Raw genomic sequence first — 17,848 nt, forward strand, 5'->3', positions numbered from 1 at the left:
ACACAGTCGATCCTTGAGCATCGTTTTTCCTGCACTGTACAAACCCTCACCTCTTACCGTGCGGGTCAAGATTTTAAACGGAGTTGAATTAGTAGAATGATAAGGTCAACATATTGCTAGGATTTAGGAGAACTTTCCGGCGTGGTCAGGGTCCGGTGATCGTTCGGAACCCATTCACGCTCGGAACCCATTCCGCAGGCTGGACCGGTTGGTCTCAGAGTCCAACCAAGGGCCTCGGCGCAGTATGGCATCGAAGCAAACAAGGCTCATCACTTTCATATTAGAGCGCTGACGTCTTAGGCGCGCGCTCGCTTATTCCTAGAGCGTTGTTCGGGCGCAGCAAGAGCTACTCGGTAGGTATTATTCATGCATTGGTAATCAAATTAAGAGTCTGGGGGTGGGATACCGAACTAATTGGGCCCCACGTCCTTGAACGGATCATTAGCAAATTATGAGCCTTGGCTCTCTTAGGCATGACGAACAGAATGTTTTTTACCAGGGCCCACTCATATGAGTCTAGTTGTCATGGATGTATCGTGCAAGACCATGTTCCGAACGCCCCAGTGCAACAGTCAAAAGTAGAACCTCCCAATTAGATCTCCCCTTTAGGCGAGAGGATGAGAGTAGATACCTAATACCCGGAAGGGAAGCTAAGGTGTTGGTTTTCCAACTCAGTCAAAGCAATTCTCTATACAACGATTATATCTTCAAGCTCTGGCTTTTTCCCTAGCCGGCTCTCCATTAAAGGAATGGGAACAATAGCTGGCGCCGTGAAATAGTCGAATCCCCACACTGCTGTGACAATGAGATCATCATGCCGGTGGCATGTGATATAATGATAGAGCCAATCATTAACTGCTGTTACACAGGCATATGAAAATAGAGACGTAGCACCCACATTATCATGCCACCCGATTCCGGGTCTTCACTCATCCAAGGGGCCCTGGTTCGACCCGCAGCGAAGCGGGTTTAGAGCTAAGTGCATAGCAGCACTGCAGTCACCAGGTGAAAGTAAAGGGGTGTGTCATGCCATATGTTTCTCAACATCTAACTGGCTGGACAGCGGAAGAAAGGAACTGTCCAATAGGCCACTCCTCGGCCGTTCCACCAACTTAAACTCTAAGTCTATTCTAGTTCAGAATACGGGCCAGTACCTTAACTTGATCAGGAACCTCTGATTGCAATCTCCCACGCTAGTTACAGACGTGAATATTTCCGGGTGAGACCTGCCTGGTTTACACGAGCTCGACGCTCTCACACCGGACCCTGCCCTTCCTCCAGCCGGTGACGCGTACGCCAACTACAACGAAAGGAGGCCTCAGAGAGCCCAATCGGTAGTGCAGATGAACCAAACCTGGCTTTTTAATGCAGTGTGTATGGCTACCCCCAAGCCCTCAGGCAAGCCTGTGCTCTATTCTCGACTATAAAGAGGGCCGATGGGTTCGCCCTACCAATGTTACAATTCTTTCCAATCTCACACTCATTCAGCTCTCGGATACTCCTAGGCATCGAACTAATATCTTCACTTGGTCTCTGACTAACACATTATTTCTAATGGCTACGGTCTCACTGTTGCGTCGCATCGCGGCGCTGGTGGCCATGGGCATGATATCCTATGCTGGGGCCAAGGCGCCGATTCAGCGTCACCGAACACCCATCGCCGACTTCGTTTTTCAGAATGGATCGATCTATACTCTTGACGCAGGATCGGCCAAAGTCAGCTCTCTCGCCATCAAAAATGGAGTCATCATCTCTCTTGGAGACGATGCCAAAGTCGCACCCTTGATCGGAAGCAACACACAGGTTCTGGATTTGGGAGGCCGCATGGCAATGCCTGGATTCGTCGATCCACACATGCACGCTTTTCAAGCTGGACAGGACTTGCTCAAATGCAACTTCAACTATCAACGACTCAACGTTGAGCAGGTTCTCGCTCACTTGCAAACCTGTCTTGACAGCGACCCAGAGCGCACCGATGACGACTGGCTCGACGGCGTAGCACTCAACTACATGTCTCTGGCCCTCGCTGGAGAGACTCTTACCAAAGATGACCTGGACAGCTTAAACACTAACCGCCCCATCTTCGTTCGGTCAAACGACTACCACACCTTCGTCCTGAATTCCCGCGCACTGGTCCTGTCCAACATCACTGCGACTACGCCTAACCCCCAGGCGGGATTATCGAGCACGTCCCGGGGACCCAAGAGCCGACTGGAGTGCTTCTAGACGGCGCGAATATTCTCATTGCTGGGCCTCCTCTGCCGTCGGATGAGCAAAACGCCGAGGCCGCCCGAGCCGCGCTCCAAATTCTACGCGAGAATGGCATCACAACCTGGCAGGATGCCCTAGCGACCAACGAGCACGTAGGGCCGTGGCAGATCATCAAGCAGGCTGGCGACCTCAGCTCACGGGGGTATTTCGACTGGCGCATCCAGCCTCCCTCAACACTTGAAGAGATCGATGCAGTAGTCGCTGAGACAGTAGAGCTGCTCGCGTCCCGCAACGACAACTCCACCATCAGTCCTACGCCAACGCTAAAGTGGCAGTCAATCAAGGCATTTTTGGATGGTATTGTCATCTATTCAGCGAGGACGGCCGCCAATGTAGATCCTCATTGGCTTCCTGTTGCCAATGGCACCAACGGCACTGTGGAATGGGCGCCGGATCCCAGCGCCTTGTCAGGCACGTACTGGGATGCGGATATTCTTTCCGAGACCCTTGGTCAATTCTTCCTCAACGGGGTTGATGCGCAGCTACACGTTGATGGTGACTTGGCTGTCCACATCAGCTTGAATGCGGCAGAGGCTTACCGCAAGGCCCATCCCAAAGCACGCCCGATCCGCCTCGCCCTGGCTCACGCGAGCTTGACCCTCGAAGAAGACTGGCCACGTTTTGCAGAGCTGGGGGTGGATGCTGTATTCAGCTTCCAATGGTCCCAGCTCGCTCCTATGTGGGTGCCGGATACACTCCAGAGCCTGGGCGAGTACCGAATGGACAATCTTGACGCGTATGCCCGCATCGAGAAGGCTGGACGCCCCCCAGTCTACGGCAGCGACTGGCCTGTGAGTACACGCACTGCTACGGATATAATCTCCTTCCAGCTAACCTTCACACGTAGGTCGATCCACTCGACGTTTGGCTTGCCCTCAAAGCAGGCGTGACTCGAAGAGGTGACCCAGAAAACCCCAACTCAGCCTCCTTCATCGGCGAGGAATACAGTGGCTTGTTCCCCGGCCCGGGCCTCTCGCGCGAATCCGCTCTCAGAGCCATGACTATCAACGCAGCCAGACTCCTCCGCGCTGATAAACAACTAGGATCTTTGGAAATTGGCAAGGTTGCAGATATGATTGTGGTCGAGAACAACTACTTCGAGGTGCCTGATGAGGAGCTGGGCCGGAATCGAGTTCTAGTGACAATGTTGGGCGGCGAGGTTGTGTACGTCGAGGACAATGCACAGGCAACTTTTGCAAAGGAAATCACCCCGAAATTTGCCAACGACAATGTGGCTGCTGCCAAGATGGCCCGAAGGTCGCTGGGCGGTGTTGGCGGCAAGCATCTCAACGAGGAAGAGCGGGCTGACATGGCGAGGCTGAGAAAGCGAGGACAGTGCGGTCACGGCCTGCACTCGCACAAACACTAAGTGCTGCAACCCTTTTTGTCACATTCTGATAAGACACTCGAGCTCGGCCGAGGTCTGGCCCAGCCTCTATTATGGAGTGTAAATAGGCCCCTATTGGAGCCCTCAGCTGAGCCTCCATCAGGTCCGCCGGGCGAGCTTCACTACCCATTTCCCTTCCCTTCAGACCTTTTATATAAGATTATGCCTTAGATATTTCATTAGATAGAAATCAAGATCTTTTACATGCTCGCTTGCACTCCTACCCTGATACCTTTAGTATTTGGACTACAGGAGAGTGGCTAAATATAGAAAAATACAATTAATGTATGCGCACCAGAAGAGACAGTAGCCGAACAACAAGGTTGCACACTGGTCTTTGCCTTGAGTTTCAATTCAACCTTGTTAGGTTGGATAGTGGGATGTGTGAGTCTTAGACACAAAGGTTAGAATAGTGCAAAAGGTTCGACAGAATTCCGGCAGATAGAACCAAAGAAGCTTAAAACCCGACTTCGGCCTCGACAACGTACACAGCGAAAGTGCAGTGAGTTCAAACATTAAGTTCCCTCATCAATGGAATATCCTATCTCAAATTATTACAAATTGAACTTAACACTTCAGAAAATCCTTTTATTAAAAAGAAATAATCTCCTCACTTCTATTCTATACCCTCCACCGAAAAAGTGGGTGCTTCCAATCTAAGCCCGCAATATCCTCAGCTGTTACATTGCTTAAAGCAATCTCCGCCTCCGCTTGTTTCTCATCTCTGGATAGATTATCTCGCTTCATCCACAACAAAGTCAAGTACATAGTAACCATGATGACTACCTGCGCGGCAAGGTTTATCCCGTTACCGATAGGATAGTTAGGGCCGTCGAATGGGAGAAACGCCCACGTTGAAATGAGTCCACCGATGTTCCCAATCATCACATTCCATCCAATCGCAGATGATCGAGCGGTATCAGAAACAACATTAGCAGAAACCTGTCCATTCGACAAGGGGGCATAAACAAATATCATGGCAGCCACGAGGAAGAAGGCTGCGTACCGAACCGTCAAGTCCGTCGATGCGAGGAACATGATATAGCCAATAGCCGTCAGTGTCGGACACAATGCCAAAAAGATCTGTCTTTTGTCAAGTCGCCAGCTGAAGTAAGGCACAAGTAGCGTAAAGAATGCCCCAACAAGGTACGGCGGAGCTGTGTAAAGTTGTTGCTGAACCACAGTTCTATCGCTATAGATAGTCCGCACAATTGTTGGAGCAAATACGCTGAGCCCCTGAACAGTGATGTTGTTGAACAAAAATGCCACTGAGGTTGCAATCGTGACTGGGTTGACAATGCCTCTGAGGATCTTCTTCTTGTCGATTCGGTCAAGAACCTCCGATTGGCCCACTCGCTCAGACCGCAGACGAGCCTCTGCAAATTTCTTCTCTTCTGGTGTAAGCCAGCGAGCTGTAGCAGGGCTGTCTGTTAAGATAAACAGAGCAATTATACCAAGCCCCATCGTGATCATGCCCTCAATGGCAAATATCATCCGCCAAGTATGCAGAGATCCGAAGCTATCCATAGTGAGAATAGCCGAGGCGAGGAGAGCGCCAAATGCCCCAGCTAAAGCGGCTGTTACGATATAACAAGCGATTCGGAAAACTAGCTCGGAGGCTCGATACCAACGAGAAAGATAGTATGCAATGCCAGGTAGCATTCCGGCCTCAAAGATGCCGAGTAGGAAGCGAACCGCCATGGCCTGTGGTACGTTCTTCACAAAGCCATTCGCCACAGAGCAGCCACCGAAAAGGATGGTTAAAATCGGTAAGAACCATCCAGGCCCGACGATCTTGCAAAGAATATTGGAAGGGATTTCGAATAAGATGTACGAGATGTAGAAGATGGAAAGGGTGGCATTGTAGTCGATCCTCTCCATACCCAAGTCTGCCTCGAAACCAGCAAGACGAGCATTTCCTGGATTTGTAAAGTCAAGTTATCAGTGTTGGTGGCAAGACGGAAAAGAGGAAATACTTACCGATATTTGAACGATCGATAAAGCAGAATAGGTAGAGAATGCTGACAATGGGCAGAATCATCAGGTCGATCTTCTTACGAAGGCGACTTTCAGCATCTGCATCAAAGTGAGCCTGGGGGGGCTGTATAGTTTGAAATGCTTCATCAACACTAAAGCAAGAAAGGAGGGATGTTAGTAAATTTTGATTACAACTGGATAGAAACGAGTCTTGCACATACTGCTCGCGCATGTCGACGGCAGAAGATGCCTTGGGTGATTCAGAGTCGGTCATATCGAAGATGAATTTCGTTTACAATACTGGTTTGGCTTTGGTGCCTCCTGAGTGATAGCTGCGTCCCGTATAAGTTAAATAAACACTCAGGAATTACTCGGTCAAGCTGGCTGAGTGCTCGGAACTAATTCATTCGGCACTTGGTCGTTCGGGAATCAACTTATGAGAATCGGAACTCGTTCCGAAAGAACCCGTTCGGAACCCGATTTGATTGGTTCGGAGCGCTATATTTGCGCGAGAACTCTAAAATGTCAGGGCCTATGCAGCAATGGCGTCAAGGTCCTAGCCTGAGCATATTTCGGCTGTATCCCTGTCTTGGACTAAGGCCCGGGCTGTTCTTATCCACTCCTTTCGACGACCTACTTACAGTGCGCCCTGAAGAATGGTGCCGCCGCTGGAACATGGGCCTAGTACCGTGGTGGAACCTGACAATCCCAGATCTGGGATGGAGCCCCATGTTTTGTAATTGTCCCTCGCCAACAGAATCTGATCGCAGTCCATACACCAAGCTCTCTGAGAGTTGTCAACATTGGATAGCATTACTAACTCTACCAGTCCACCTCCTTTTGGAATAATTGATCATTCTAGAAGAGTCTGGTTTGTGAGAAGTAAATAAGTTGCTTTGTAAATTATGTTCACAGTTCTCGGTCTTTTTGCAGATAGTTGGGTATGCGTTAGGCGACACAGCTGCTTATATGCTACAATCGCTGCACCTTTCAACACCGCCAATGTGATGTGATTTACCTGGAGTCTGCCTTGTTTGCCAACAATAGTGCTGGGAAGGAACAATTCGAGGACCGCAGTCAGAGGGGGCATATTCCTCCACTGCAGCCTTACTAATAGGCCAAGTGCTTTCTCCGATCAGATGAAGACCAGACTCTGTAATAGACTAAATAGTGATTTCTTTATAATCCCTAGGAGAAATTTGAGGGAAGGCGGTGACCGAGACTTCTGAGGAACTTGGGGTGCAAGGCAGGTTTGGGCATTTCAAGGAGCTGTGTCAGCTATCGCTTCAGTCTTACATAAATTATTAAAGCTAGTATAACCGCTACTATAATTACCATAAGGACCTCACTGATGAAATATGTTAAAGTAACTGCTTTACTGGTAACCTGTATCTTGCTTGGGTTTGTAATGTATTAGTTAACATAGACTTGCTCCTCTTATATCTTGTAACAAGATTTTATATTTAATTTTAGTTTAATATACAGATATTATTTTATATAAATATGCATTACTAATTAAATATTAAGTTTATCATAGCTTTCATAAACATCGTAGCTCACGATTCTAGTGAAGGTGCGAGTGCTGTCCAGAGCTCAGCGCACATGAGAGCCTGCGTGCAACCCACTGTCCTACGAGTTACATTCGCCTCATGTATTGCTGGCACGCCCAAGGCACGTACCATTCCAAATACGCAAAGGCTGACGCCATTCGTTAACACGTCGAGTATGCAGGCGCCGTCCAAGTGAATGATTACGCGGCAACCAACCGACCCTCGTCGGCAATAAAGAAGCCGATCTTATGGTAAGGCGGCGTACCCCGCAATGCCAATGGGTAGCCCTACACATCCGACGCCCTCCATGGCTCAAATACAGAGTGTTGGATGATGTCAGGAGATCGAGCGAAAACACGATAGTGCGGGTTGAAGAGCGGCCGCCTTGGAGTGCACCACTAGTTGGCCAAAACCTTGAGGTGAGGGGCGGTGCCAATCGCTGTCGAGAGGCGTGTCACTCTCTAGGTCCTTGAAATTGGGGGGAATAGCACGGCAAATGAGCCGCTATACCGCCCGATGTATTTCGAGTCTGCTTGTACTCGTACCTAGGCTAGGATCTTGGTGGAACTGGTGGAAGGTGCCATGTAGATCTTCTCCCAAAATTTGGGCTTAGAAAAATAAAACAAAATAACACTCAAATCCTCCGTACAGAGCAGTCATCTCAAGCCCATTGGAGTAGATTCAGTCTGTCCCAAGAGTCCAAGCACAAGCCTATGTAACCAGTCTATCACTCACCCTCCTTTGCAACCCCGTTGAGATTAATTCAGGCTACCGTGGCAGCTTGGCTATTATGGCCGCCTAGGTTATTTCCTCAAATAGAGGGGATCGCTGACCCCCCTCCGATGTCCCGAAGGTAGAGTTCGAACACCCTCTCCTCTAGGCAAAAGGCTATTTCTCCTTCACAGCCTAGTCGTGCTAAACCTTTGGGCACTGCGACCAGTATCGCATCCAACAGCTCATTGTCGAATCAGATTGACGACCTGCCCCACTTGACTGCACTCAAAGCGGGTGGTCCTGTAAGCTATACATCGGGCCGAGGCGCCACCGAAGACTTGGAGCTTGTGTCATTGGCATCCAACATCTCTCTAGCAGCCTGTATGTTGAGCACCCTTATTCTATACTCAAGCAGAATACTATCCTGGTTGGCAATTACCCTCTCCTGGATTCGTTACGTCATCGTTCGTACGATTGTGTTTTACGCCGATGGGAAATTTTACGTTCGGTCTCGCATAGATGATATCGCCATCCCGTCGGACGAGTACCACTTCCCCAATGCTTCAAAATAATATTACGTATAAGTCGACGTCAAGTTCAATAGTGACAGCTCGTTCTCCGAAGAAGCAAATGATACCTCCGCGGTCCGCAATAGAAGTGGGTCGTATGACATTTTGATGACGAAGGGGTGGGCGCCGATGCTCCGACTGTGTGACAGGACTGGACCCCAGGTGGCTGATAGTCATTGCGGGGTTTGCGAATCGAGTGTAGCCAGAATGATTATTTTAGCTCTTCCCGAGAGATGGACGTGATTATTTAGTGTGTAGCTCTGAGTAGCTCACGGATGTCGCTGATTCCGAGACGTGCCACCTCACACTGCTGGCATAGAGCTAACCAATGTTTCATTTGAGATAAACCGAGAGTGAACAAAAGTGTAAAGCCAGAAACGTGAAAGCTGGGGCGTGTAGTCTATCATTGCTCATGGGCTAATGATACCTTTGTGGCATCTAAGGGCTGCCGCACTTGCCAGGCTTATCTACTGACAGCTGAGCAATCGGGACGCATCGGCAGGTCCAATGGGGCACGGCTTGCCGGCAGCTTGATTTGAACCACATGTAGTCTGCTGAGTGGCTGGGTGGTGGAGTCTTGGCGATACAGAGCGGCGAAAGTGACAATCATCAGCTGGAAATAGTTACTTATTGCCCGCGGGCTAGACAGAGATTTGATACAAACGACGAATGAATCGCCTCATGCACTGCCTAGAGCCAAGTTCAAATTCAATGGCATTCTTATTCTGTACGAGAACTAGTAACAGCACCTAAAAATATTAACAAGACGCGACAGAAGTTGCTGGTTCCTAATGAATGTTGTTTTCTTCCTCCATCAGCCCCCCTTTCCCTACAACTTGCATTCTCATTCGCACCCAAAGCAAATACCATGCCGTGATTTCAGTAGTCCTAAGTCTTTTACGACTTGCAGTCGCACAACCAGCTCTTCCACGGAGTGTGCTTCTGACCTTTACGTAAGGCCTGCCTGGTAACACTGAACGTGGATCCCGAGCAGTCGTCTTCGGAGAAGACGGTGCATTCGAAGCAAGCTAGCACTGGCATGACGGTTGTATCGCGCCGAAAGATCTGTACGTTGGGCGGGAGCGGTTCACACTGGCCAGGGACGCCAACTCCCGTGAACACGCCGGTCGGATTGTTGCGGAACCCTTTGATTGTGATCAGGTTAATCCCGAGAGGGCAGCGAGGTGCGCGGGGTTCGACCAAATCATCGTCGACGGGGGCGGCATTGGCTGCTCCAAGCGCGACGGCGATGACAGGGAGGATAGTAGAGAAGTGCATTTTGTGAATATATGAGGTTTCAGAACTTGATTTGGTGATGTGATCTTGTTGTACTGTTGACGATGCTCAGAGAGAAACACTCGAGTCCTTGCTGGACGATGTCCAATATTTATAGCCCATATCCTGCCCGCCTGTTTATACCTTTTCGTACCTTTTCGGCCGTCTGTCAGCTCTCGGCTCGGCGCCATACCCCTGTCACTATAAACTATTAATAGTAACGTTTCATCGGTCATGGAAATAAAGAGCCTATGGGATGCGGATTTTTGCCCTCACGCCATCGCCAGTAGATACTTTTGCTGCAGGCATCTACGATGCTTTCCCACCATGGCTACACCCGAGCTACGGTAGTCACCGTTACGAGAAAGCTGAGATGTCCGCAGAAGAGAGGAGAGCACTCGAAGTTTGACGAATCCGGTTGCTCGAAGGCATCTCCACCCTTCATCGCCGATTCTCGATGAATGCTATTTTTATTCAGCAATGGAAATGGTCTGCTCTGTTGCTCACCCAGACTGCCACAATTCGTCAGTTGGTTTGCAGCCTGCCACGCCATAAGTTATTCTAATGTGCCGCCCCATGGTTCCCTTTGAGGAATATTATCAATAAGAATCACCTTATTTTGTGTCACCCGGCGCTGCCCAGGCTACGTTAATGGCTACTTAATAAACTTAATCCTCCGGATCCAAGCGGTTCCTAAGGCTTATCTTCATTCACATGTTAAGACATGAGAACTCAGCTCAACGGTCTAACCATAATCAGCATTTCTCTCGTTCGGTCCTTTAATAGCCGGAATTAATTGTGGTGCCTGACATCCGATGTACCAATGAAGCGGGAACTCTCTTCTCTCCTCCGAAGGCCTCTCACCACTCCGGGTCCTAAAATCTGTCTGGCTAAAGCATGTGTCCTGGACGCCTCACTAAGGTACGGCATTGTCAGCTTTACGAACATCTAATAAAAGTTAACTCGCCTAATGCGCCGTCGGACTCGAATTGCCCCGATTAGAAGGCAAGCCCAGGTGAGCACTGCCACAGGCTAGCAAATTCCATGCCTACTTGACCGTCGATTGAGTGACGTTGGTCAAGACGTGTCCATCCATCATTGTTCGCAACCGTGTCGTCGGCCGCATCTAGAGAAGTAACTTGATCACCTCGATATGTCCTGTGTGTGATGCCGGGCAGGTTGGCGTCGGCTCTGTCATTATCCGCAACTGAGATGGATGTCACATTGAATAGCGTCCATCCATTATTATTCGGGATCCTGATATAGGCACGCTCCTTGAGAAGCAGCTTGATCACCCACCTTCCCCTCAATTGATTTTTCCTTGGTACTGGGTGTTGGTTAGCTGTTAAAGCAGGGGTTTAACTGTCTAGTAGTGTAGTAAGAAAACATATCTAAATCTTGGTAACAATGTATTTTTGTCTTAACTAGAGTTATAAATTACTGTAGAACCTCAGTTATCTTACTTAATTAGTATATTAAAATATAAATTCTTTAATTTATAAAGTTAGTTAAAAGCTAATTTTAACTAGTATATTTAGCTTTTAATTATATTATAATTCTGTTAATATAAGTTATTATATTACAAATTAAAAATAATAATAATTTATATTACTAGCTTTTTTAAAATTAAGCTTTTTAAAATCTAGCTATTATTACTATATATTTATTTATTTATTTATTTATTTATTTATTTATTTATTTATTTATTTATTTATTTATTTATTTATTTATTTATTTATTTATTTATTTATTTATTTATTTATTTATTTATTTATTTATTTATTTATTTATTTATTTATTTATTTATTTATTTATTTATTTATTTATTTATTTATTTATTTATTTATTTATTTATTATTTATTTATTTATTTATTTATTTATTTATTTATTTATTTATTTATTTAGTATATACTATTTTATTTATATCTAGGCCTATAAAACTTCTTTAACTAATTTAAAGAGAAAAAACCTTCTAGCTATCTAGCTATAGAATAAAACTCTTATTATAATTTTACTCTACTACCTCAGAGGGCTTGTTATTATTATTAGGTCTATACTAGTAACCTCATTACCAGCCTTATCCAGGCTATATAATATATATTTGCCCGTCTTCCAGTCCCGGCTGCCTCTAGGTCGTAGAGGAGCTATCGGGGGTTTTTACGCGGGTTCGCAGCGACTGGTGCTACGATCCGCCTTCTTCGCCTACTTCGTAGTCGCCTCGGTAACGCTGCGGCTGCCCTTCCTGGCGCGGTCATCTGGATGCCTTTGCGGTGGCCCCCCGGGCCGCCGTCGGAATCCCGGAACCCGGCCTTTCCTTCTTCCGGTCATGTGACCCTTGTGTGTCGGCGCGTGTGTGGGTGCCGGGCCCGCGCCGACGTTTGCTCGGAATCCCGGCCCCACATTTCCCGGGGCTGGCTAGCCCTGCTGCATTGCGGGGCGGGCCCCGCGTTGCCTCAGCGGTCTCTATTCTCTCCTTTTCCTCACTTTCGGTTCAGGCTCTCGATAGCTTCGAATGCGCCTCTGTTCCTATTACAGTATATTATAATACTAAAAAAATAGTCAGTTAGATTAAAGCCTTAATCTGTCCAAATAAGCTGTTAACTATTTAATACAATAAATATATAGTCTGTATTATAGATATTATTATTACTATTTCTTTTTTACTATTAAGCTTCTTATTTCTCCCCTGGGTAAGTATATACTAAGCACTCAAACTCCTTAATAATTTAAAAACTGATATTTTAATCTGCTATTTATTTATTACTACAGAAAAATTTAGCAATACCGTGTGAGATATCAACTTATATACTAGATTGCATCCTCTTTTCAAACAGAGGCACATATAACGTTGGATTTGGTAGAGAAGAATAAATGCAGTATCACGGTGTCCGTTAATTAAACGGTTGAATCCAGACTCGATAGACAACGACCAGACTCTGATGCACCTAATTATTCACGTACAGCTCCTTCAACTTCGCCTTCCACTCCTCCAGTGGCATCCATCCAATCTGCTGCACCTCGCCATCACCCTGGACGCCCGTCTCCAGCAGCGGAACGTGGCCATGGAGCAGCTCCTGATCCGGCTTCCAAGCAGGCACGTAGATGAAGCTATGTTCCATGGAGCACTCGTGCTGTCGCTCTATCTTGCCTTTCTTGAGCAGCTCGTAGCACTCTGGTTGGAAGCCCATGAGGGACACGCATTCTGTGCATAGGTAGACGGCGAAGTCGACAGCTCGAAGCTCTGGGGTGCATCCATCGCAGAATAGGGTCCATGTGCCAATAGCTGAATCCTCGTCAGCCTCTTCCGTGTCCTCATTGGCCTCATCAGTCTCCTCGCTGGCCTGTTGAGTCTCCTCACAACCCTCGTTAGCCCCCTCCTTGGTCTGTTCTGCTGTGTTCTCCCGCTCATCGTCTTCTTTTTCCTCGTCTTCATCCTTCTCCTCTTCGTCCTTCTCCTCTTCGTCCTTCTCTCCCTCTTCCACGTCCTTCTCTCCTTCTTCTTCGTCCTCATCGTCCAAGATCGGCTGGCGGGCGAGGTTTTTATTGCTCGACGTTGTAGCTTGGTTAGCTGCTTCAATCTCGCAAATCATCTTCTTGCGCATCTCCCACTTGGTCATCAGCAACGCAATTCGCGCATTTTCGGTGTCCCTCATGGCAATCATCAGCTGCACGAGGTACAGATACGCCTCAAAGTCGTTGTCGTCGTCGTCGTCGGACAGAAGATCGAGCACTTCGAGTATGATCTTGTGCGTCCACTTACTCACGACATCGTCGAACTGGCCCGTTCTGCGGTTGAAGACGATCAGTGAGCATGCTGGCGATGTGGCCTGCACGACATTCCCCTCTCTGTCTGCCATATCCAAGAGTCCGGCAATCTTGGTGAGACAAGACTCAAGTATCTCAGATCCTGGCTCGGACCTAAGTGCCTGTTCTAAATATGCGGCGCTGAGCTGCTGGACCATGGAGAAGAAGGCGTATTTGGTCCCCCAGCCGTTGGTCAATTCAACACCCTTAAATGCATCCAGGCCTGATTCGTAATGAGCAACTCGCTCGGCACGTACAGATGCACTGGATGATGCCCCTAAGCAGTCCGCTAGCTGTATGTGACATTGGGAAACCATTTTGCATAGCTCAGGCCTTTGCATCCCCTCAAGCATGAGGTTGAACAAGGTCTTTACAACATCCCATCCCTCTGTGGAGTCAGCAGCTTCGGCAATGGCATGTTCATCATCGAAAATGTCGTTGATATAGTAGTAGAACTCATAGACGTCCGATTCCCAGATACAGTGTCGCTCGTTCAGTTGTCTGAAGAAGTTGATGGTATGCTCGTGGCTAGATTTCTCGGCGTACTGCTTCAAGACGCCCATGTACTCCCAACCAACGAAATCGTATGTGAGGCTTTCGACATGAGCACGCGCGGCCGCCTCGTAATCCTCACCGATATTCCAGAGTCGAATGCCTAGTCTGATTGACACAGTAGCGAGTAGTTGGGAGCGCTCTTCACCCGAATCATTCTCCAGTTCATCCTTGAGCGCAGTGAGGGCCTCGACAGCCTCAGCGTGGCCGAAGGTGTAATAAAGGCTGATGCGGGCAAAATAGTTTTTAGGGTTAAGCTCCACAGCCTTTTTAGTACGGAGAGTTGCTTCGCTCGCTAGGATAGATGGACACATGTTTCTGATGAAGAAGGACGCCTGGTATTCCCAGTGGGAATCTTGAGCTGGAGTGTTGTTCGCTTTGTCAATTGCGGTCGCGGCCCAGTCCTCAATCTTCTTGACCATCTCGAGGTCGAAGTTGTTGACGCTTTCGATTTCTTTGGCCGCGTCTTTCTCTTGTTCGATATAAAACGCTGCATCGCTTTCCATTACGCTCGAGATTCCCGCATCGCACTGCAATCTGTTAGAAGCTGATCCTATGGCGTACCACGGGTACACAATGGGCATGACTTACTCGCATCAGGTACCCTCGCAGGAACAAACACACACAAAAGATCTCGAGCCTTTTCCGGATGTTATGGTAAAACATCTGCCGCGCTAGATGCTTGGCTGCATGCGACAGAATGACTCGGTGCAAGTTCTGGTCCAGGCCGGTGATGCTCTTAACGAAAGCCTCAGCATTGTCGCCGTGGATCAACTTGGTCACGGCAGAATCGCTCAGCCACCGCACGACTTCCCGAACTCCATCTAATGAGTATAGCCACTCAGATCGGATATCTTGCAGTTCAGAAGCCTCGGTTTCCAGCCTGTCGAAGAATGGTGTCGAGGGCCCCGGCATGAAGAGAGTCTTGACGCCAACTTCTTCCGTCAACAGGGAGACAAGGAGCGGCCCGACCTGGGATTTCAAGGTTGTCTCAGCGGCAGAAAGATCGACCTTTTTCAAGTGGTAGAAAAGATCTCGCCTGGCAAGCCGTATGAGACTTTCCATGCCCTGGAATCTCAGGTTCGTTAAAATTGTCAAGAAAGCAATGGCGATGCGGATATCGCCATTGTCCTCGTCAAAGCAGATATACTCCTTCTGCCGGGCTCTGAGCTTCATCTCGAAGAAGGCGTCGAAGTCAAAGCGTTCATACAGTTGAGGTGGACACACATTGTGCAGGAAATGCCGAACAATGTCGATTTCGCCATCGCGGACCATCTGCGTGCCAGACGTGCTCAAAATACTCTGGAGCATCTTCGAATCGTCGCCCTGTACAGTTGCCTTGGTCGGGATATGGCTTTCTGTCTCTGGATCACGCCACTTAACTTCGTTGGCTTCAGTAATGGTGAAGAGGGAATACATTTCCAAGAGCTTCTGAGAAAACGGTAGAAGAGAGACAGCCAGCGTGCCCCCAGAGCCCGACGACGCAGCAAGGAGAGACCCTGAAAGCTGTCGAGTCAGGAATGGAGCTGCGTCGGCAGACTCAGCTTGATGCTTGATCGCCAGCAGGGCTTCAACAATCTCAGCGCTGAGCCATCGACGGCCGCTTTTGACCCAGACGATGATCTCGTTGATCTCTTTAATTTCCTTGGGCGTGCGCGTGTTGTTGAGGTGGCTGATCTCAGCGAGGATCTGGTCCGCCCTGGTACTATCTGCTTGAGCCAGCACCTCTTCAATGTCCTGAACCAAATGCATCTGCGACAGGGCACTGAGGCTAGAGTTGAGCTTGAAATAATCGCCTGCGCATTTCTCGGCCAGCTTGGCCAGAATTCTCTTACGCCACTCGGCGATGCCAGGACGGCTTGGGTCTCGCAGCATGGGCATCTTGTCCATGCGATGGTTGATGTACTTTTCGATATCGGAGCTGTTGCGATCCACGATGTTGATGATCTCAAACTGCACGCTGCTGACCTGTCGAACGCACTCCGTTGCAGCTTGCGGCCCTGCCGTCAAGAGTATACGCGTCTTTCCGCCGAGAGTGGTCGAGGCCAGCTGTTGGAGCAACGGCACAAGCGCCTCGATACGTTCATCGCTCGCGTCAGAGCTGTCGATCAGGATGAAGAAAGTGGTATCAGGGTTGAGGCGCTCTGGGTTGCTGATATAGAGCTGCTCCCATACATCGAGCCAGCCCATGAAGCCCTTGGAGGCCTGGGCTCTATTCGCAAACGCCTTGGTCAGAGCCTCGAAAGAGACGCCCATCTGCCAGAGCAGGGCCTTGGAGGCCATCTCGAGTATGGGCTCTGCACTGGATTCATCGAGTTGCTTCGCGTTCTCGCCTGGGAAGAAGTACGCCGTTACGATTCGCGATGTCAGCATGTTCTCGCTCTGCTGGCGGAGATAACGCAGTGCGTTGACCATGGCTGACGTCTTGCCGGAGTAGTTTCTCCCCTGGAGCACCAAAATCGGCTTGGATGGAACCTCCACCTGGGCCCAGTCTTGGAAGGCGGCATCTTCGGTCAGCCAGTCGCCCGTGTCGGCGACGATGTTGGTCATATGAGAATCGAGGGTTCGTCGCCAGGTGGCAATAGGTTCTCCAGTGCTGCTGTTGGTCTCGTCGCTTCGGAAAGCGAGGGCCTCGGCTATGGTCTTTCGTCTCTGCTGGGAGTCTTGTTTCTTCCTCTGCTCATTCTGGCCCTCAACGATAATCTTCAAGTCTCCGGCGCTATCAGACACAATCTCAAAGGTCTGAGCGGCAACCAGCAGTGCCTCTTTTCCATTAAGCCTCTCCATCAAAGCAAGGAGGTCCTGAACGCCGTCATCGTTGAGAAACAGCTGCTTAGTGAAGGCGAGGAATCTGGTATGTTTCTTGCGCAGACGGATAATGCGATGGCAAATCTCGACAAAAAGCCGGAGGTTTTGGCAGGCGAGCTTGGTCAGATTTGCATCCATCTTCTCGGTGTAGTAGCCGAGGCGGTCCATAAACTCGATGCATTTCTCCAGCAGCTCCGATAGGTTCTCGAACATGCCTTCGTACCCCTTCCAGGCCTGAATGACGAACGACAAGGCGTTATAGCACATATCGGCCGGCCCAAAGACAGTCGAGACGCCTTGCGTGACGATGCCTCCGATGGTCTGGATACATTGCAGCGTCTTGTCGACGGCCGACTTGAGTCGAGAGGAGCTTTCCGGGTTCTTTTTGTCGTTGTACGAGTCAATCTGCTCAATCACGTTGCCGATCCCCAGATGTCGGATCTTCTTGGGATCTCCGCCCGCGAGCTCGATGACCTTGGCCTGGACTTGTTCCCAGATGAGATCGAGCTCTTTCTGCTGTGCCGAGTTCGGCAGACGAGACGCCGGCCCAGTGGACATGGTGACCAAACGAGGAGATTCTTAGAGAGTGAGGGTTTTACGTTGCAACAGGTGAGATTGAGCTCGAGGTTGGGGCATTCTTCATCGTGTTCTGTCGGCATTTAGGGGCCGAGTTCAATGGGGCCACCTTTTCAGCTACAGGGCTGAGCGAAAATCATATGGCTGGGCTAACCCCTGTCTTTCTCGTTAAGGCACCAATCAATGGATCTTAAGAGTTCACAAACCCACACTGGCCAGCCTAGTTGGTGATAGCGTGAGGACAAGTATTACAAGAGACTGCAGGGTAGACGCAGGGTCAAGTTGGAACATGTGTGATGTTTGAGTTGCATGGCCGGGCTTCGTTTCATTAGTATTGATGCAACCTGTATTACCGCAGAACATA

The 17,848-nt window shown here is 49.0% G+C and overlaps 4 protein-coding genes across 4 annotated transcripts; 1 reads left to right on the top strand and 3 right to left on the bottom strand.

The window, feature by feature from the left end:
* Positions 1 to 1,599: 1,599 nt before the first annotated feature.
* BGZ61DRAFT_493951 (amidohydrolase family-domain-containing protein) lies at positions 1,600 to 3,640 on the top strand (the record flags this gene model as incomplete). The annotated part of the gene is made up of 3 exons (XM_046250718.1): positions 1,600 to 2,133; positions 2,187 to 3,062; positions 3,119 to 3,640. The coding sequence occupies 3 exons, from the start codon at positions 1,600 to 1,602 to the stop codon at positions 3,638 to 3,640; spliced, it is 1,932 nt and encodes a 643-aa protein (XP_046104019.1).
* A 639-nt stretch (positions 3,641 to 4,279) lies between these two features.
* BGZ61DRAFT_493952 (major facilitator superfamily domain-containing protein) lies at positions 4,280 to 5,909 on the bottom strand (the record flags this gene model as incomplete). Its single annotated transcript, XM_046250719.1, has 3 exons — positions 4,280 to 5,577; positions 5,639 to 5,787; positions 5,857 to 5,909. The coding sequence occupies 3 exons, from the start codon at positions 5,907 to 5,909 to the stop codon at positions 4,280 to 4,282; spliced, it is 1,500 nt and encodes a 499-aa protein (XP_046104020.1).
* A 3,278-nt stretch (positions 5,910 to 9,187) lies between these two features.
* BGZ61DRAFT_451855 (uncharacterized protein) lies at positions 9,188 to 9,834 on the bottom strand. The gene has a single exon (XM_046245871.1). It carries the CDS (start codon positions 9,744 to 9,746, stop codon positions 9,366 to 9,368), a length of 381 nt encoding a protein of 126 aa, XP_046104021.1. The 5' UTR covers positions 9,747 to 9,834; the 3' UTR covers positions 9,188 to 9,365.
* Positions 9,835 to 12,689: 2,855 nt separating this feature from the next.
* Positions 12,690 to 17,466, bottom strand: BGZ61DRAFT_478006 (uncharacterized protein; the record flags this gene model as incomplete). The annotated part of the gene is made up of 2 exons (XM_046248963.1): positions 12,690 to 14,630; positions 14,692 to 17,466. 2 exons carry the CDS (start codon positions 17,464 to 17,466, stop codon positions 12,690 to 12,692), a joined length of 4,716 nt encoding a protein of 1,571 aa, XP_046104022.1.
* Between the last annotated feature and the right edge of the window lie 382 nt (positions 17,467 to 17,848).

Source organism: Ilyonectria robusta, assembly GCF_021365365.1.
Source record: "Ilyonectria robusta strain PMI_751 chromosome Unknown BGZ61scaffold_10, whole genome shotgun sequence".
NCBI lineage: Eukaryota > Fungi > Ascomycota > Sordariomycetes > Hypocreales > Nectriaceae > Ilyonectria > Ilyonectria robusta.

Coding starts and splice junctions, on each gene's coding strand:
- BGZ61DRAFT_451855 (XM_046245871.1), bottom strand. CDS start 9,746: ATGCACTTCTCTACTATCCTCCCTGTCATCGCCGTCGCGCTTGGAGCA.